We start from the raw sequence: 21,863 nt of genomic DNA on the forward strand, positions 1-21,863 counted from the left end.
ATCCTCCAAACTACAGCGTTTGTTCCTCCTTGTAAGAACACAGTCTCCCCCCCCCCCTAAATCTGTGTTCAGGTATTTTACAAGATAAAAGATTCAAAATATGGGTTTCTGATAAATTTGAAAAAGAATCTATTATTATCATGAAATGTGAAATAGATGCTTTGTTGATATTTTAGAAACATATAAAAAAAAATAAAACAGTTGTAACTACGTTGGTAGATATGCCCCCCAACTTGCAGATCACAAGTCTTTACATATAAAGATGCATTTGCTACAGAGAATAATGTTTATTTTCGTAAAATGTCCTTACCTTTTTCTTGTTTAATTATTTTCCATCATCATGACACATAAAATATCTAAATGGAATATTTTGTAAAGGGTCACGGTTGGGTTGAACTGATAAAAACTTTCCACTGCTGAGGTTTCAAATCAGAGGTCCAAGTGGGATTTGGGAGGCGTGGGAACCCTAAGATCAAGCCTGAGCATGTTGAAAATAATTACTCAGAAAAAAGTTCTAATATTTTTTGTTAGCTCCAGTGGATGTTTCCTTGTGTGCAGACTGTAAATGGACTGATACTTACCAAGCATTTTTCCACACTAACAGAACACACAAAGCACTATTTTAAACTACAAGTCTCATTCAGTAACTCATACACATTAGTACAAGCACTTTCCTCTATACCTAAGCACCTTGTCTAACATTCTCACACACACACTGACACTTCGATGGATGCATCAGGGGCAACTCTGAGTTCAGTATTTTGTCCAAGGATGCTTCGAGCTGCAGACTAAACGAGCCGGGAAGCAAACCACCGATTGGTAGATGACCTACTCTACCTCCTGAGCCACAGCTGTGATCGTCTGACCCGTGCTGTAACTCTGATATTCACTCTTCTTTGAGGATTTATCCAGCTGAATTCAGCAAGAATTGAATTCATTGCCATTCACTGGCTGATTTTCAGCTGATAGACATAAAAACCCGGTCTAAAAGGTAGAATTCAGTGAATAAATCAGCATCATCACCTTAGATATAGATTCTCTACCATCCATCTTAACAATAACAAAACAAAAATAAAGTGCATCACTGCAAACTTCATGGTAATACTGCAAACTAATCAGTTTACCCTGCAGTAGTTTTTTTTGCAAGACATTTAACAAAGACAGAGAAAATCAGACATTACATATAAGGTTTAAATTTCCCATTTATCAAATCTCACTTTCAGAGCAGTCTTATGAAAATAGCCTCTCATCTTCACTTCCATCTTTTTTTGCTCCATCTGGGAAATACAGGGGTACATTTAGCTCACAGACACTGTAAGCTGGCTATTATATTTAGTTACTCATGAGTTAAGGGCGCTGGAATTCTTTTCCAGTCCACTTTAACCTCTCTAGCAAGTTACAATTCTGTATTTTCAAACTCCAGAGAAAGGCTGAGGGGTCATTTTGTTGTCATCTTTAAAAAATTGAAAAGGCTTTCTCTAAAACATAAACCACAACTTTTCATGGAGGTCCTACTAAATTTATACCTGCTGAATTAGACATGTACCGTGTCTAGCGTACCTGACCGTGTACCACTTCTTATACCAGAACGCGTGAACACTCACATTAATCCACATTTCAGGGCAATATAAATGAAGTGTCCCATGTGTATGTGGGTGTGTTGATATGTAGTGCCTGTTGTGCCTGACCTTTAACCTGAGGAGATGTGAAATATTCATCCCTTTCCAGCTTCAGGCTACTCTCTTCCTGCAGCCCTGTAGGCTCCTGCCATGCCCTCGGGGGGCAAGGTCCTGTATTATAAATGCAAGATTAGAGGTCACTGACAGCGAATCAGAATGCCATTTTGCCAGCGGGGACCCTGAGGCTTTGCTTTAATGAAAACTCTGTTATATTCGGAGGCCACAAGCTCCTGTTTATAAGTAGAGTTTGCGGATGGTGTAGAGATCAAAAAACTATATATATATTTATATATATCTTTTATATTATTAATGATTACCAAGAATAACTAGTTCTTTTGCAACATGACTCAGATGACATCGCTTTTGGGGGGTTTTTTTGGTAATAAAGGTGACATTTTTTCAAAAATCCATGAACGCATGCCTTTAATAAACCAGCGGATGTAATATGGCACTAATGTAATTCAGAGGTACCTTATTGTTTCATTTCAGTGATTTAGATCCTCCATAAGGTCTTTGCCAAAAACAAAATGTAATTGCTAACGATATGAATCATTTTCGGGGTGTGATCTGATGTCCCCATGAGGCCCGCTGTCATTTGTAATACAAAAAGTTCCAGACTTGCCAAATGCAATAAGGGTACCATTTTTACATTTATTGAATTTTTCATCTGTAATAACCCTTATATGTCTTTTTGCGCCTCCCCCTAGATTAATGTGAAAAGTGAAGAACACAAAGAGCAATTTGGATCAGAGCTGTCTTAGAGTAACTAAAGTGCACAAAAGAGAGAGGGAAATCTATCATATGAACATTTAAGTCTGACAGTTCCAAAGAAAACTCACAATCCTCTAAAGGTTTATACTAAATTACGAATGATGTAATGTTACAATAAGTACAGGAGAGCCAAATTTGAATTCCATCAGTTTCGTTTGACTTGTACAGTCAGTCAACATTAACAGTTTCGTCTGCTGTAATCCGTCTTTGACTAAATGCCTTGTGAGACCTTTTCCTAGAAGTGAAACAGCAGGATGAATGATCGCCATGATCACTGGTCTTTTTCTTCTTTTTCTTCCCGGACTGATCGGGCCACTAAAGCTCTGCTTGCCATTTGGTGGCTCCTCAGCTGGAGAACTGAGGGTCCTGGCTGCCGAGGAGACATTACAGGTCGCTCCGCTTTGACAGGTATCTATAGATGCCATTGACTTTAAATTAAAACGGGGTGTGAGGTAATCAATCATAAGAGTGCACTTTGGACAAAGCTACAGTGTGATGCATGGGCTTCCCCTGCCAGACTTCAGGACAGTGCACTGCGATCAGAGCTAAATTACCCCAGCGACCTGCGCTCCTTCTCCTCTCTCCCGCTGTCCTCCCTTTCAGCACGCTGCCAAACCCTCCCATTTTACACTCCATGGAGCACCACTGTTTTTTATTACCTTACTACACCTCTGGCACAACCACTTCAAAAATGTTGCAGTTTTTACTTTGGAGTATGTTAGAACTAGAAGTGTAGTGCATGTTGGAGTGGAAGCTTATTTCTGTGCCCCAGTAAATTAAAAACCTCCACACCAGCATAGTTTGCATTCAAATCAAAAAGGCAGTCACAAGGTCATCCTTTAACATCAGCACCTTGACATAACGGGTTATGTAATAGTGAGATGAGTCTTACTCCCAGCTCCATCAGATATGGGTAAACACTGGGTAGCCAACAAGGGTGCCAGGAAAACTTGTGTGTATTTCTTTAGCTCCAGGGGTATCTGACAAAACAGCAGTAATTGGACGCCCTGGGATGAAAACATGTTTGTAGAAAATCTACAGATGACCTACAACTGATAAGACTTCTTTTTGTGTTCTCATGTTTCATCTTTTTCTTGCATAATGTCAGATAGTAAGGCAACTGCTCTGAAAATTCCAATCATTTGCATGTTCAGCGAAGTTTCTGATCTAAGTTTACCATTTTTAAATTGCTGAACGTGAAATCATCTTGCTTTCTGGATCTATTTTTACCTTTTCTTTTTAGAGGGTTACTTTACAACAACATCTTGCACCTATGAGGGATATTCTGATTGTTTTTACAGCACTGTGCAAAAGTCTGCGACACCTCTCAATTCTTTATAGTTTGCTAGGAACATGTGGAATAGTTGAAGCAATTTATTGACATCTGTCAAAGATATGTAGAAATATAGGACATAAGGCAAAAACAGAGCTTGTACAATTGTAACGAGCTTGGAAGTCAAACTTTGGTGTGACCACCTTTCTTATTTCTTTAAGTAGTTTTCGGGAACACTTCTCCAGGTTTCTTGAAGGACACTCAAAGCTCTTCTTTGGATGTTGACTGCCTTTTGTTCTGTTTTCTGTCAAGATGATCCCACACTGCTTTAATAATGTCCAGGTCTGGCCTCTGGGGAGTCCGGTCCATGACTGATATTGTTCCACTATGTGTTTTTCTATCCAGGTATGCTTTTACTGCATTAACAGTGTTATACTGATAAATAAAGCTGTTGCCAATGAGTAGCTTTCTAGATGGTATTGCATGGTGGATACAAACTTACAGACTTTTTGGTTCATAATGCCATCAGTTTAATGCATGGCCAAACCATGACAAAGCCTCTTGTGTTTTTCAGATGACTGTGGACACTCACTTTACTGGATTTTTTCATTTCCTAAAGACATGACTTTCAGATACTGTTCATCTGCTGTTTTTTTGGTTTTTTTTAGTCATGTCAATTCTTCTTTTTTCCCGCACTTGTCCAGTTTCCTCAAAGTTGTTAAGGACATGCTGCATACTGTGCCGAGATATGCCAAGGTTTTAGCTAAGGTGGCTTTGAAAATCACCTTGTTGATGCAAAAATTCAATTTTTATTATGTTTGGCATTTTTTGTTGATTCAACTAAAGAAATGGGAACAAATGATGTGTTTTTTTTGACAGGCTGCAAGTAGCAAGGTGCCAATTTAACAAAAATCTAAATGGGTTCTTTTCTAAGTTATCTGCTATGTGAAGACACAACATTAGTTAATCTCTTGAGTTAGCTGCCGTTTAATGCCCAAATGTTCGAGAGGACAGAGTTAAGTGGCTTAACCAACAAAAGAAAATCTTCTAAAAATGAACTGGCTCTTTAGAATCAAGATATGAAAAAAAGAGGGGTGGCTCAAGACTTATCCCTAATACTGCACTCTGTAATATTAGTACTTTTTTGACATACAGGATTTCTTCCAATGTTGTTTGATGCTGTGCTTATAGTTTCTGACTGACAAGACTGCACTCATGTCTTATGTAACTGACTGAGTGTGCCTTTGAATACTGACTGCTTAGGGTAAAAATGGCACAAAATATCTGTGGCTAAGCAGGAGGGGTTCTGAAATTCAAAAGCATGGTTTATTTTATCTAAACATCATATAGCTTATAAGTTATGCAGTTTGCATCTATATAGGCAAATGTATGAAAACAGTGTAGTTTGGCTGCACTGCTTTCCCCCCTTCTCTTCAATTTCCCCATTTCTTAATTTCTCTTCCTAAAAAGTTTCACACTAGACAAGGTAACATTGCTCAATTTCATGGTCTAATGAGCTTCTCGTCACATGAGGTATGATACTGGCACACAACAGCATGTCAGCTTAGTTATGGGAAAGGGAAAAATATATATATTTTAGCTAGTTTCTTGTGCCAACTGGTGTGGAAGACTGCCCACGCTAAACAACTACCGAGAAAAATAAACTTTAAAGCTACTCAGAAAATTGTGCTTTTCTTCAGATATGGAAACTGAACCATGAGCTATGTTGAAAAGCTTTACATTTGAGAAAATGTGGAATATCTACATTGTTTCAGCTAACATCCTCGCTTTGAAAATCTCAGTGTATGCTCTTTTTACGGTGCCATTCTCACACGTCACTGTGCACACATATGCTAACTCTCACTGCCAGCAAAGCAAAAGCAAACACTCACACAAATGATGAAAGGATTCATAATCAGAACTGGTGAACTGAAGAAAAAGCTAATGAGCATATGCACTGGTATAGTGCACCAGCACCATCTTCACTATTTTTCAGCACACGCTCCCTTGAAAAATAATCAACTGTAAACCCGCGTTATGTCTAAATGAAGCTAACATGATTGCCTGTCTCCTGAGATGAATACTTGTGCATTTTCTTAAACCCTGATGGTTGCTGGAAGAAGTACGCCTTCCTCAGTTCCCCTTTTCCTCCATTGTTTGTCAGCTTTAATAAACGGAGATTAGAAGGGCAAGCACACAGTAATATGTAAAACGATATGTTATTTCTTTTGCTTGGACATTTTAGCATTGGATCTAGATTTTTTTTAAACATACACCAGTGACCAGCAGTATACTCAGTCTTTATAAAAATCTACTTTTGACTGACAATGTTACCTCACAAACAATGATAGTACTAGACTTGATTATTGGTATGCAAGTTAAGTGCTTACATTACTCATTATATTACTGTATTACTTTCATTTGCAAACACTGACAGGTGCAGTAAATATTATTCATCATCTTGTTTAAAATGCAGTGTTCTGCTTAGAAACCTTTTTCCCACCACTGCACCTGTACTGCATTGGCAGATGTTTCAAATTAGATCAAATTAGATTTTGTATTTTTCCTGTTGGCAAAACGCTCATAACAGGCGACAGTGTTCTTTACATCACCGACTGAGACAAACTCAAAATAGGGTAAGGCTGCTTGATTTGTATGGCATATTGACTAAATTGGGGGAGTCGGAGTGCTTAGCAGAGTGAAATCAACAGATCAAAAATTATAGTAAAAGATAGGCTTACAAAAAATGCTCAATATTCAGATACTAATCAGCAGAGATGGGCAGTAACGCATAACGCGTTACTGTAATCTGATTACTTTTTTCAAGTAACAAGTAAAGTAAGGGATTACTATTGCAAAAACTGTAATTAGATTACTGTTACTTTCCTGTAGGAACGCTGCGTTACTGCGTTACTAAAACCGTGATTTTTTGCGAGAATGTCTCATGACAGTGACGTAAGCGAGTGCACCGTTAGTGACAACAGCTGTGTGCACATCAACAATGGATCACATATCGATTGTGGGAGAGAGTATGGCGTGCAGCGTTTAAAGCGTGGAAGTACTGACCTTACTTTGAGTTTGATTCCATAAAAAGTGACAAAAACATTAGCGTCCATCGTGCATGGGAAGAAAACTTCTTTTTACAGCGAAAAAACCCCTAAACTTCCGAGCAAGCACCGAGTGCGCAACGACGTAATGGGAAACTCACAGAAACTCGCGGATTCTTCAACTGACCGCCGGCACACCTGCACCAGGATAAACCTCCGCCTACCGCAGTCCTGCTTTACAGGTGAAAATAGAGCAACAGGACCGCTGAGTCTTTGACTTTATTTATTTTCTGCTGTGTTTTACTTGCATCTATTTGAAAGACTGAGTGTAAACACAAAAAATATTTTATTTTATGTGCTGGAATGTGTAGAAAATAGGTTTAAATGTTAAACTAATTTATTCAAGTCAGAGAATGTTGCATATAATTAAATTTTTTCTTGATGCATAAAGTTAAAAGATTAAAACTGATAAAACAAGTTAAAAAAAGAGACCTTTCCATTTGATTACATTTTGTATGATGGATTATGTAGAAAAAGTAGAATTGGGCTGAAAGATCTATCGCTTTATCACCTCTTCAGGTTGTAAATCGTGTTTTTAAAAAGTAACTAAGTAATTAATTACTTTTGAAAATAAGTAATCAGTAAAGTAACGGGATTACTTTTTTGGGGAAGTAATCAGTAATTAGTTACTGATTACTTTTTTCAAGTAACTTGACCAACACTGCTAATCAGTATTACAAATCAGTATCCTATTAGATACTTGCTTCTAACAGTATCAGATCCAATAACTTTGTGCAATACTTGCAGACAAGCAGGCACACAGCTTCTCAAAGGACTAGCATCTGAATTAGGTAAAGTTCACAACACTGGACAATGTTTTTATGAGGAATTTTGATAAAACAGCATTAAACAGTTTCCATAACATTAGCATTAACATTAGCTATTAGTGTTTACCCAGTAGCCACTTTAACCTGCCTTACCTGTTATCAAAGAGATAACGGCTAGCAGCTATAGCTAATAATAAAACAGCTGTCCGAGCTAGCAACTGGTAGTTTTTCCCATCTGTAGTTTTAATAGATAGTGTTAGTTGTTAAGTAACACAATCTTTTGCGTCTAAAAACATTAGATTTCTCTTAAGTCTAATACTGAATTGGGAAAAGCCTATGGACAACTAGACAGAAACAACAAAAGACTACAATACCAACTATACTTAATCAACAGTGAAAAGCCACGAGAATTGTAACCCTAAAATATTGCTCTCTTTTTTGTTTTTTTGCAATACATCGGTGAACTTAAAAAATAGTGTTGTTGTTATTTATAATGTTGCACGTATTGTTTTAATCTTTATTTTTTTTTAAAGATATCTCTTATTTTTTGTCATTTTCCATGTGGGGATTGTGGGGATCACTATTAAATTGAAGATTCTTGAAAAAGTATCTTGGCAACCCCAAGGTATAAATAAAAAATAGAAAATAATAAAGTACTTAAATCAGTTTAAAGTGAATAATATTTAAAATGTAATGACAATGCTTCCAGCATTGAAAGAATACCCTTGGCCATCATCCTTTATTTAGGTCTTGGCTGGTAGTGGATACCTGCAGTACATCAGTGTAATATAACCTGCAGGTGAAAATCAGAGTATTTCCTAGAATAGTGATAACTTTACTTTTGTAATACATTACACTATTAGTGGAGGGCCACCGTACTTTCACATTTCACCAAATAGAGATGTACACTTTTATGGTAAAGCAGGATGTGAATCAAGTTTGCTTTCAAATGCTGGAACCAAGTACCAGGCACTGTTCACACAGCAGGACAAAAACCTTATTTCCCCTGTTTGTGACAATGTTATTGCTTCAATTGCCTATAGTTCCCAAAAGCCCTGACTGGACAAAGAAACAGACAAGATGTTCTTAAAGGCCTCCCTCTCTACTCCACACTGTTTGACCTTTCTGCTGATTTAGCATGTCCGTGTGGACAGCGTGCTTTGCTCCGAGAAAGAGACATACATCGCCCGAGTGGACGTTCATGTGCTCTCCAACCCATTCATTCAACAAGAAGAAATTACATTTTCCAATTGTCTGCGGCGATATGATGGAAGTACATTGGGGGCAAAAGGATATGTGGAGAAACACAATCAGCACAGCGCAGAGCCCACAAACATACCATCAAAGTGAATTTCATAGAAATAACATTTTCAAAGCACAATCAGAAACTTTTGACCTTTTGTGCCAGGTTTTGGAGGTTTGGGAAGTCTGGGTGTGTGCGCTAGGAGTTTGATCCTTGCTTTGTTTGTCATCCTCGAAGTTTCACATTTTTTCCTGGGGGCACAACATGGCTGCATTAATTACAGCTTTAATTGGGAAATATACAAGTATACTAAGTTATAAATATCTTAAATGCGCAGCAAATCTCTGCAGGGACAATATGTCCTCCTAGGAACATTATGCTGTAAACAAAGAAAAAAGAAACATTTAGATAAAAAAAGGAACATAATTTCCCCTTATTGTCTATATCTGGGAGCGCTAACATTCTTGAAGTATTCAACACTTACAAGACATAAATGTCGTACCTTTGGGAATTGGATTCTAGGCTTCTGGGGATTGCGTCGTAATTTTGTCATCTCATTATTGTCTATTTGCCAGTCTCATTTGATTTTTAGTCTGCACTGTAAAAATGTGCTATGATTAAAATATAGTTTGATTACAAATTATGATCCAATTTACTGGCTAAAAGGGATTTGGGAAATGTAACCAAAAACTTAATTAGGAAAATTCCTCAAAAAAGTGGCAAAATGTAATTAACCGAAATCCGGAACAGCTGTTGGACAATCGCAATTCAGCTGGAATTATTGGCAAGTCCACCAAGGACAAAAAGACTGGCGTCTAATTAGCTGAAATAGCAAGTCCTGTAGTCTTACCTGTGAAAGGAAGGGAAGTTCTGTTAAAATAACATGGAGCGAATGGCCTTGGAAGACTTCATGGGGATCGGAAGCTGTCACCTTCTCCACTGCTCACAATTTCAAATTCATAGTAATAGTAATAACTGCCACATATATGGGGCACAATTCAACATTGTTATTGTATAGCTATTGTAATAATTATACAATACAAACTTCCATCCTTTCAGTAACAAGGCTGGTTGGGTTTTGTGAGTGACATAGAAACTTTGGTGTATGTACTGTCTTTCCAAGTAGAGCTGAGCTTCAGTACTGATTTCATTCAAAACTAACAAACTACCAAACAATATTGGCCAGGACACCTAGGCAGAATCTAAATTGTTCACAAATCACAAATGGAAAACAGACAGTGGCGCTGTCCTTGGTACTGAAGTAGTTCCTCTCAATACTACTGTAATACATTTGGAAGTTGTTAAGTTTCAAAATATGGTTTGCAATTGGGATAGAGTTCTAAAAATTGGCATTACTGATGCAAACTGTCTTCAGTACCTCAGAGAAGTCTTAAAGACACATGAAAAAGTGTATCACCCATGTGCGCACACTTTTTTTTCCAGTGGTTTCAGATTACTCAGCCTATCAAGAAGCCAAAATATGCAGCAGTGCAGCAGCAAAGAGAGGGATGAAGAAGACTAGTAGCAACTAAATATGGCTGTAAACAAATTGGCTTTACTGAGGAAAGAAATACCGTTAACACATTTGTGAGCACTCGAGAATGCATTCAGTGGATTACAGTGACTACTCCTGAATGTGTAAACATAGCTTTTGTTTGTTTGCAGGAAAATTAAACTGGCCACCTTTAAGAGGCACAATGTTCATTCCAAGAAGTGTGGCATGGTCGGATTTCCTCCTTTATGTCTGTGTGACCGTTCATTCATCCTGTATTGTATGTGGTCATATTGCGGTTACCTTTTACCTGATCCTACTCTATATGCAATTTGGCTGCCTAGTTCCTTTATGCATTGAGCTCCAGAATTTGAATAGTAGCAGAGTTCAAACTTGGAAAGCAGTGATATAAAATTTTAATTCATTCTTTATCAACGTGTTGGAGTGCAAGCTCGGCCTTGTGTTTTGTCCAAATAGCTTTTAAAACTGATAACGAGGTTGCATTGTTTAGCAGTATTTAGCTAATCTGTAGCAGATGGTGTGGATATTGCATTGCGACAGTGCTTTTTAACTCATGTTTCGGTGTTAGCAGCTGAGCAGTAAGCTGTTACACAGTGTTTCCTCTGGCGAAAGCCTAAAAAATTAATAATCAGCTGTTGCTGGATGTCGTGCTCTACATTTAATACGTTATGATTTTAGAGATAGTTAAATTGAAAGGTGGCTTAATACAGTGGCATGACATCATGCCTGCTGCATTTGAGTGTTTTACTGAATGAAGCAACTCCCTTTGCTGCAGTTATTATGCGTCTAAACATAGAGGTAATATGGTCCCTAGGATGAGAGATCAGTAACTCCTTGTGAATAAACCTGTCAATCTCTCATGGCACAAGCTAGTTGTTGTATCGCTTCTTTGCTGTCTGTCTGTGGTCATCTCACTCGCCCCATTCACGTCTTTGATTGCTGTCCCCACCACTCTATTGCCTTTGTTGCCCCCCCCCAATTCGTCACATGTTATCTCCCACCCATCCTTTTTCTTCCTTAACTTTTCGCTCTCTTTCTCATTCTCCACGCTTCCCTTGCTCTCACTTTATCGTAACCCCTCCATCTCCTCCTCCTCCTTTGCCCCGGTCTCATCAGGCAAACACAGAGAGTGATGCGCAAGCACCATCCCTCACATCTCCAATGAGTACCTTGTTATCATCTTGTCCCCACAGCGGCTTTCTGTCTGGCTCCGTCTCAGCTTGGATTCCGTCACTAATGGGACCGCATCATTTTCGACAGCTGCAATTCGTCAGTGTTGACAAACAAAGATGCGGTGCAGCTATGCGAACACAGCTCAAAGGGATTGTAGACTAATGCCTCAGTCTGATTTACGCATTTACAAAGGGTATTTTTTTAAAAACAACATTCCTCTTTTTCCACATGACCTGTAAAGATCATATGCATTTATATTGCCTGTACTTTTTTAATTAAAGTAATGTCAGCCATGATCTCTGTGCCAGAGAAAACAATGCATGAAATATTAATTAGACCTCAGAGTGTAGTGGCATCAGACAGTTAGTCGTCAGTGTGCTCTATATGTATGAGCCTTAGATGTTTCAACGTGGCGCCTCAGGCTCTTCGCATCTGTTAAATAGAAGCTAAATGAAACTTCATGAAAGCCTAAACAATAGCACACGTTAGAGTTTGCCTCCATCTCTCAGCCCACTAATCGTCTCCACTGGGCCCTGCAGGGCAACAAGAAAGACTCTCAGACTTTGTATGCCAGTCTTTTTCTATTTTCTTTGACCGCATCTCTAACTAAATTTACTTGTTTTTGTGAGTGTTGTTTTCATCTCTCTCTTATGTTCCAAAATCAAATCCACTGCACAAACAACAGTCTCTGTTTTTCTCTTTGTTTGTTTCAGCTATTTAATTATGTTTGAAAAAAAGAAAAGCTACTCAAGGTTAGTTTGTAAGATCAATGCATAGCCTGTATTAAAGTTCACATTTGTTTTCAGATATTTTAAAACACAATGCAGCAATACTAGCTACAATTTAAATTTAGCTGAGTGGCTATAAAGAAATCCCTCTCTAATGTAAATTTGTATTCAAGTAAGAAAACGTTCAAAAATCTTTGGTTTCTGCCATTTTTTTTATAACGAGGAGCACTTTTTTCTATGACACCTATCAATCTATGACTTGTGTCTATGTAACACACATCAGAAGTAACGACATTCTTTAAAAGAGCCTGAATTTAAGTACATGCCAATACTACAGGATTGTTTGGTCTGTGATTTTTAGGTGGTTGCTTGGCCACATTGTGTCATATTATATCATGACATCATAATATATTATAACATGATGTTATATTAAAGTGATAGAATGCTTTTATAAGGTGCTTTAGGGGCATAAACTCTACAAATGGACAATTTTGGTAGGTGGCTATGAGGTAACCAAATGATGATATAATATATCATGCCTAATTCATGTTTTATGGATATGAATTTGATGTTATTGTTATGAAATTAAAATGATACAATGATTTTTTAAATGTGATACAGATAAGAACCTTCAGGGACCCAGGATGTATCTGTGTGCCAAGTTTGATTTGCTTAGATTGGAAGAGTTTGCAGACAAAGAGACAGAGATTTTATATGCAGTTGTGTCTTTTGATCCAGTTTGTCTCAAAGATGAAGAGTTTATCTATATTTTATTATTCTTGCCATTAGATGTCAATTTGTATGTTATCTCTTAGATTGGATCTGCTGGAGAAAGAGATCTCCTCATGGTCATTATGGAAAGAGGGTTTACTGTGGAGAAACCACAGATTTTTTCAACATATCTAAGGACATCTGAATATAGTTTTTGGACAGACTTGCACAAATTGAAACCCAGAGTGCAAAATCCCTTTCTCTCCTCCAGACAGGTCGAAAGCCTGACTTGTTGAAAATTTTTGAACATTTTAAAATAGCCTTAAAGGTCAGACTGGCCAGGATGGTAGCACGAGTCAGAGCAAACATTTTAATTTCCTGTTGGTGGACATTAGGCAGCTCATGCAGCGAACTGAGGAGAGCTGTGTGCTGAGGCTTATCGTGTTTGAAGAGAGGCAGGTACACTGATCTGTGTTAATAATGTGGTGGTAAGAGCCATTCATCCAGCCAGCGGTTATGGCCTGCCAGTGTATTACCAGTGACATCACAGATCAGGCTGCATTTGGCTCTGCTTGGCCTGCTCTTATTAGAATAGACATCCTGCAGGAGACCCTGCTGGTCACATACACACTGCCCTTTATAGTATGGTCAAAGAGCATCAGTGAAAGCCTTACAGACAATTCTTTGTAGCTGTTATCAGATAACAGTCAGTATAACTAAATGTTTGGTATGTAGATTAGGCTTGCTTCAAATGGCTGTCTCCGGTAGCATAAAAACCAAGAGGGAAATGTGCGAACAGTCTAAGGAAAGGTAGAAATATTCCCTTCCATATGTTTTGATTTATGCTTCGCAGTTGAGAAAGCTCCCTCTCATTTTCATTGAATGTTTTGATTGAATGATTTTTAACCACAGTGTATTTTGGCCTGTTTATGCTTTAGTCATGGGATCGTGGGCTCATCTGTAATCTTATTTTAATCAGGCATTTGCAGGAAAATGTTAATTTATAGCTGGCTGGAAAAAAAATCTCTCTGAGTTTCTTGGAGTCTGAACAGAGCCAGCACGTTAAATATTTCAATAAACAAGTAGATTTTGAATATTTTATGGGCAGAACGATTGATATGAACTGAAACTGCTTTATGAAACATTAAAGGACCTGTGTCCATCTCAAGTATTCAGATTTGCATGGCTTTCTCAGAGCACTGCCAGTGCCATGGCCTTCTTTAGCTGCATTTAAGCCAGGACGCTGGAGAAATACATGCAGCGCTCTTGTGATTGTTAGCGCATTCATACATCATGGGAGGAGAAGAATTTGCTTAACAGGAATCTGTTCTCTCTCCCAGGCATTCTCCTTCTTTATCTCACTCCAAAACTCCCCTGATATGCGTTTCTCGCCCAACGCTGCTCTCTTTCACTGGGGTGAACACAGAAGAATAACACTGCATAAAATTTCAAAGGGTGAACAAAACACATCCAAAAGCGTGGGATGTGGCCAAGTGGAAAAAAAAATTCTCTGCAGGGTTAGGGAGTAGAAGGAGAGGGGTTTATCTTGTGTACTACCACATCTGTGCCTTTCCACAGAGAGTCAGCTTGTGAATTTTGGCTTGCTGCGTGTACTGCAGTACTGATTCACTCAGATAAAACAAGGTCTTCGCAAATGTGCAAATCCCAAACTTAATTACTATGAACCAAAATGGAAATGAACTCAATTATGAAGATATTGCCACATATTTACCCGTCAGTCTTTTTTGTATCTAATTAAATTCATTTCTTTGTTTTTTGCCACTGTTTCCCTACTTTATTTCCTTAGTAAATGGCACTAAAAATATGAGAAGATACACTCAGGGAAAAAAATTAAGTTATTTTGTTAACAGAATTTTATTGCACATACAAAGTTGTTTGTAAATGAATGTAAATATTTATTTTCATTTACAAAGTTATCTTTGTTGATACATTCAAGATAATTTGACCTGCAGTCTTTTATTACTGGTGTACTACTCATGATGATTAGTGAAAAATATACTTTGGAGGGCTCCCCAAATATTATTATGTTGTTGACTAGTTTTAGCAGTCATTATTTTATTTTTATTTTATTTTATTTTTTTACTTTTCATCAACCTGAGAAAAATGACAACATATTGAGCTGAGATTCTCTCCTGAGAATATTCTACTGGACTCCACATGCTCTTATTTTGAAATTCTAGTCACCCTTGCTTTCCTCTTGCTTTTTTTTACTCTGGAGATTTGGTGGATAATCTGCATAACACATATTAAATTGTTTTTGTTTAGAAATAATCAATATTCATATGTATCATGTTGAAAAAACAATCTTGATATTTGTAAATAAAAAAATTACACTTATTAATCATGTAAATTCCCTGCACCTGTCATAGACATCCGCATGACGTCCAAAAAAATTACCCAGTCAAAAGTGAAAATGTTGACCATCATATTGATGTCCAAATTGTGGACCTAGTCTGGATGTTTCATAGAATTGGTCGTGGACCCACGGACCCAATATAGAGATGATCTGCATGTTTATCTGACCTCCAATGTTTAGTGGGATTGGAAAGTCAGCTGTTTTTGTCACTCCGTCATTTATTTGTCACACACTAAGCAATTAACTTATTTGCAAATGAGCAGCTTGTGAACAGTACTGTTTAGTTTGGACACTGCTACCTCCACAAACTGAAAAAGAGTCTGTGGAAAATAATGGCGTGTCAGTCTGTGGCCTCAGTTTGAAATACTTGCCTAAAGTTGATTCAACCTGCAACCTTGCTTCTTTTGTGTGAAGAAGGATAATGCATGATTATGGCCAAAATGGTTATAATGAATAATAAAAGTTCATAGCAAGGTACTCAACAGCTGGGAGATCCCTCTCTGGTTCGCTTCTGTGCTATATTTTGCATATAATGCAGGTAATTTTACTTACTAAAAAATATCACAAGGGGATAGCATAGGGTTTTTTCCTGTTTTTTCCTGAAGCCTTCATTACTCAACATTTTTAATGGAAATATATATCTTTGGCCAAATGGTGATTTTGGTCCATCTCTGTGAGCTGGTCTGATATGCTGAGGTGCTGTGCAGGCTTAGTTTTATCGACGTCTGAGTTGATGCTGGAGGACTGACGTTATCAAACACTTGACTGTGTTTCTTGGCCTTTGTGCATTCGTCATATTGCTGTTAGCGATGGTAAGGAACATCGTCATCAGGTGGTGTGGGACTGCTTTTGCATTTTGTTTCATAAGTGAAATTTATGATTGAGATTAAAATGTGATTATTGTACAGCCCTATTGTGAAGCATATGTTCGTTTTGGCTGTCATTGCTAAGTGAGCCAGGTTCGTTATTTTTTCTTTTTTCATTTGTGGCCTGGGGCTGTGGTATTATACATGCTCACACTGAGTTAACTGTGACACATTGAACAGAACAGAATCAAAAAATGTATATTTATCAGTTACACCTGTGTTAGTGGGAGTAAACTGTTAATATCTTATAGCAGATGCCGTAGACGGCACTGGTAGAACAAGTCAGTATGACTTCTTCTTTAGAAAGATAAGTTCTGATTATCTACTAGCTTTCAGAATTAATAGTTCAGTCAAAGTGTGTCCTGAGACGCTCTACCAGTTTGCATTTATATTGTTTATACAGTATGTCTGGATGACATGTGGTGGCTGAATATTGCTAATTTAGGTTATGATACCACTTGTAATGGAGAATTATGCATGGTAAGGACCTTTCTTTCCAGGCATAATTCATATATGATGAAAAAAAATGTCTGAGGATTTATTGATTTATCTTCCATAAAAGGCAAAAAACTACCAAAAAGAAATAAATGAAAATGAATGAAGGCAGGGAAGTTTAAAAATATGGTTGAATTCATATGAAATAACCTTTCTTATTATGTGAATGTCTAATCACAAAACAAAACTCAGAAAATACTGGAGAAGTCACAATGCTTTATTATAATGCTTTTAATATTTTCTTCCTGTTGTACTTCTTGCACTGTAATAGTATGTTGACCCTGAGAATGTCGATGTCAGACATGCCAACAGTCTGGCCGATGGGAACAGTTGGGATTGGGGATGGGAGTTAATGTTTCTGACTGTGGAGTAATTCCGAAGGCAGTCCTATAATTAGGAAGAATTGCAAGAGGCGATTAAACAGAATTTGTTTCTGTGCAACACAATTACACTTAGTACATTTGACTTCAGATTGTGTTTTTGTTCAGGCTTACCTTCCATAGTGCATGACAGAGGAGTAATCATATCTAGTGTTGAGATTATCGGTGTCCATCTTGTCAAAATTGTTGAAAAAATCTGTGGGAGAAAGACAAATAAATTAAAAAGACAAAGCAACAGAACAGTCTTATTTCAATTAGTCATCATTGAGGCTTTGAGAGTTTTACATTTTATGATGTTTTGCCAGTTGACTCTGATGTACTGGTCGCGGTCACTTCGAGTGTGTTCATGGTAGAAACCAAGTGCATGCAGCAACTCATGCTGGATGATACCATGCTGGACACAGCCAAACCTCTGCAGTGACACCACCTGCATGTCTCCAACACGACCCAGCAAAGAGGAACAGCTAAAAATGTAAACAGTATAAGAAGCCAGAGATGATCGTCAGAGGAAGACAGCTGACGTTAGTCTGATGTTTAACATGTATCGAGTGAAAGTTTGAACAACTAAGGAAAAAAAAGTTGAACTGAAAAAGTAACTTTCCACTGTTTGACAAACATGGCAATACAGTTTAAAATTGTTTTTAAAGTTTTTAGTGTTACACCAAATTGTGTATTACTCTTTTACGCTGTGCCTGACTCTGCACGGATCGGCTGGTTTGTGCCTCTTCCTTACTTTTGTTACAAATGCTGATACAACATATTGGCAAATAGCTAATACTACAAAGTTATCTTTAGAATTGCCATAAATGTTCACAATATTTGTTTCTTCTACCAATATGCATTATGCAGTAGCTGTAAAAATGAAGGGATTATTTATGTAAAGTTTCAAGTCTGATGTAAGAACAGTAATTTATCCTAAATTTAGACACAGTGTATCTATTTTTATTTAGCTGAAACCACAGTGATTGCTAACCTCAACCAGATGGTTTTATTGCTTAACAAGCCAAAGTGTGGGACTGTATGAGAACTCTCATCTGGTAATGAAACTGTTCCCAACTTTACAACATCTCCTTTACACAAATTATTTAAATGAACATACTTAAAAAAATTAATTATTTACTGTTTGTTTTTTCACTTTTCACTGCATATGCAGTCATTTTCTGTGATTTCCATGCAGTGTATTTTGTTTCAAGTAGTGCTGTAGTAAATAACTTACCCATATTTTGGTTCAATACTTAGGTACGCGGTCTCTGTTCTGCGTGGAATGAAGCGAACACAGGTTGCTGTTTCAAAGCCCTTCATTGCATCTAAAATGGTCTTCTTCTCACCATTATCTACAGTTGTGAATAACTTAATCAGTGACATAAGTGTTTTACTAGATGAATGTTAATGTGCTGTAACATGCACCACAGTTAAACCCACCATATTTATCACTTAGAATATAAGGAACGTCAACAGTCCCAGATGTGAGAGACTTTGGCCATCGACAGGAGTATTGCTTATTTGCGCACTTCAAAGCATTTCTGGTTCTTGGAATGAGTATGTCTCCTTCCACCAGAAAATCAGTAGATCCTATTGAAATAAATGATAGAATGACTTTTCATTCTATCATTTGACACTGACAATGAGAAAAGGTATTCCCCCCCCCCTCTTGTAATATAATGACTAAAGACTCACCATTGTTCATTCTGAGGATGGTTGTGGTAATGTCCTCCCCAGAGATCTCTATGAATGCAAGAAAATCAGAAGTCATACAGCTTTGTTGTTACAATGAGAAAAGTGACAATGTGACACAGTTAGTTATACAGAGCTCAAAAGAGATGAACCAAGATTTGTTCACTTACCATTCTGACCAGCATGATCCTGTGAACAGAAGATAGAAACAAATTTCACTTGTATTGTAATTAATGTTGTTGTATTTAATGTGTTGAATGCTACGTTACAGATAAAGATAGGCACCAATGTTATGGGAGATGTATCATGTGGTAAATGCAGTATTAACAAGCAATTCTACTTTTTAATTAATTAATTACATGGTCATGATGAGCATTACAGAGGCCCAGAAGCAGCAGCAGAAGAAGAGAAACTGTTGTTGTCAGGTTCATTTTGGTCCGAAGATGCTGATCGTCAAGGTGTCACTTCAGGAACTTCACTTGTCTTCCAACGAAGTGATGCTAAAACCCAGTCAGGTGTGAGCTTATATGCAAGGTGTCCAGGTGTGTCTGTGTACAGAGATTAATGGTAGGGGTTCAGAAGGCTTTGCCTTAGACACACAGCTGCCCTGTCCAGCATTTCCCACTGTTTCCACACTGATAATTTTATTCTGGGGGGATTATAGTGACCACAGGCTGGTGTCGACTTGCTTAGCATAAGGCTTTTTTAACCAGCAGGAGATTGTCTTGGGAGATGTGACCCTGCCCCAAAGCATTATCTTAAAAATAACAAATATAACAGTGGAATCATGCAATTTAAAGAGTTTGCAGGCGTTGCCTTTAAGTAGTATTTTTTTTAAACCATTAATAACCTGATTGCAAACAGGCTGGGGTATGTTTGTGTAGAAGTCGCACTACATAGACAATTGAAGAGCGTCTGTGAGTCAGGGGATGTCAGGATTGTGTAGTTGTTCACCACCTTCAACAGAAGCTGACATGGGTTTTGATCTCTATCTTCTTTTGCAGCAAAAATATATTCCAGAGAATAATTTTTATGATAGTTGCACCGCTGTTTTAAACAAATATTTTAGTAAGTTTTAAAAATAGTATTTAGAGATCAGATCAACTAAAATGTGCAGCTTTTGACAGATTAACATGAAAATAGAACCACTATTATAATGTTAATAGAAATATGGTGCAGTGAAAGGTGTGCTGTTTTTTTTGTAGAGGGGGAGATGTACTGCAGCTTAGGGATGTTAAACTCATTTCACATTGGGACAAGTGAAATTCATCTTTCTGTCGGTGTAAAGAACGTATTTAAACCTCAAGATACTTTAATATAACAAAAAGCAGTTTCATTTTTTTTTCTTAATGATAAGCAAATGCTGCTGTTGTTAATGAACGAAATCTGTTTTCAGAGTCTTTGGGCTAAAATCGTAAGAAACAAAAGTGTAAAATTACAGAAAAAGTCCTGATAGCTCATTGGCCAGATTGTCCTTTCATCATAAAGCAGAATGTTTTTGTTAATTCCCAGAAAAGGTCCTATTTAATTTATGTATTTATTTTGTCAAAAAAACAAATCAAAACAAGGAAAAAAAAAAACCCCAGACATTTATTTTGTCGTCTGTGGAAAAAAAACAGGACCTTTTCGGAACTTTACTTCATTACTTTGCTCCATAAGAAGGAAGGTCTTTATCATTAGGACAAGCTGTAATATTTAGGAAAATACAGCCCAAAGTTTATGTCCTTCTTCACATTTTCCAAAGGCAGAGGGCTAACTATTGGTCCAGTGCCTTATATTTGACATCTCTACTGTAGATGAATATTGAGTAACATCCGCTGTGGTTAGTTGAGCTCTCTGAAAACATATTTATTTGTTTTGTGGGCAGCACAGTGGTGCAGTGGTAAGCACTGTAGTCTCACAGCAAGAAGATCCTGTGTTTGAATCTGTTGGGTGGCTGGGGCCTCTCTGCGTGAACTTTAAACATTATCCCTGTGCCTAAATGCCAGGTATGAAGACTTCCTCCCACAGTCCAAAGGTGTGCACGTGAGGCCACTTGGTAATTTTAAACAGGATGTGGGTGTGAATATCAGTGTGAACGGTTGTCTTACACTGTGTGTTAGGCCTCTAATAAAAATCAGTTCCCATAGAATCATACATCAAAATGTCCAGTGTTATGCCAGCAAAAGCGGAACCACAGGTCTTTATGTCTAATGCCTTCGGCTGCAACAAACAATTCATAACTCACCCATTTAAGCTCTATTAAAGTTTGCAATTTGATAGGGAGAAGCTAACACAGGCAGTTGTAGCTGCATGCTAGTAAGTGCTAGACATCACATCAGCTGAATCTGAATCACTAGCTTAAACCTTGCAGTTATCAGGAAAACAAACTTGTTCAAAAACATGAGAAAATATTTGAACATGGCTTATTCAACTTACTCAACTTGGGTAAATGAATGTTTTCTTCTTTTTGTTCATCAACAGCATTTCCAGGCACTATTATAGGAGCTACAGTAAAAATAAAAATAAATATAATTTCATAATTTTGATATCAAAAGGTAACAAAGGTATTGGTGCATGGTTTATTGTACAGCCCATCCAAGAAGTCTGAGACATATAATCTGGGAAATTCTTGCATTTTATTTTTGGTTACTTTCCGGTAATTGCCGGTTTCTTAGATGACTAAACAAAACAAAACAGAAAAAAAGAAGCTGATGACCAAAACAGCAAAAGTGAAAATTCAAGTTTCCAAACCAACACATTGGTTATCATCATGCATTTGAATAAACCAAGCATATTTTTCATTAATCTGTTAATTCTATAGTAATAGATAGTTAACAGGTTGAATAGGTTTGATTTATAAACAGCACAGGACAGCTTCATCTTAACTAGTGACAAGTCAGTGTTTTCTAAATTTTGAGGAAAATAAAAAGAATGAAAAGCAGCTGTACAGAAAACAAACGTCTGATGTAATTAAATAAGCCACATTACATATTAACTGGAGAGGATTGCATTTGTATACGTTTTACACAGGTTTTGGTACAATATACAGCATCAGAATAGAAGTGAAACTCTTATTTGACTGAGCAATCAATTGCCAGTCAAGAAAAAATGAATCAATTCTCTT

The 21,863-nt window shown here is 37.4% G+C and overlaps 2 protein-coding genes across 7 annotated transcripts in view; one reads left to right on the forward strand and one right to left on the reverse strand.

Moving 5' to 3' along the window:
* Window positions 1-21,863, forward strand: part of mdga2a (MAM domain containing glycosylphosphatidylinositol anchor 2a) — a 192,348-nt gene that overhangs the window by 26,113 nt on the left and 144,372 nt on the right. The window lies entirely within an intron of this gene.
* Window positions 16,903-19,338, reverse strand: LOC121814238 (low choriolytic enzyme-like). The gene is made up of 8 exons (XM_042219115.1): window positions 19,117-19,338; window positions 18,928-18,946; window positions 18,761-18,808; window positions 18,506-18,655; window positions 18,300-18,417; window positions 17,369-17,547; window positions 17,198-17,279; window positions 16,903-17,090 (listed from the first exon to the last, which is right to left on the reverse strand). Exons 1-8 carry the CDS (start codon window positions 19,186-19,188, stop codon window positions 17,000-17,002), a joined length of 759 nt encoding a protein of 252 aa, XP_042075049.1. The 5' UTR covers window positions 19,189-19,338; the 3' UTR covers window positions 16,903-16,999.

Source organism: Haplochromis burtoni, unplaced genomic scaffold (assembly GCF_018398535.1).
Source record: "Haplochromis burtoni strain Fernald_Lab_line unplaced genomic scaffold, NCSU_Asbu1 Contig_28, whole genome shotgun sequence".
NCBI lineage: Eukaryota > Metazoa > Chordata > Actinopteri > Cichliformes > Cichlidae > Haplochromis > Haplochromis burtoni.

Coding starts and splice junctions, on each gene's coding strand:
- LOC121814238 (XM_042219115.1), bottom strand. CDS start 19,188: ATGAACCTGACAACAACAGTTTCTCTTCTTCTGCTGCTGCTTCTGGGC. Junction 18,656..18,760: donor CATCCTCAGAATGAACAATG/GTGAGTCTTTAG, acceptor TTATTTCAATAG/GATCTACTGATTTTCTGGTG. Junction 17,091..17,197: donor TCTGTCATGCACTATGGAAG/GTAAGCCTGAAC, acceptor TCCTAATTATAG/GACTGCCTTCGGAATTACTC.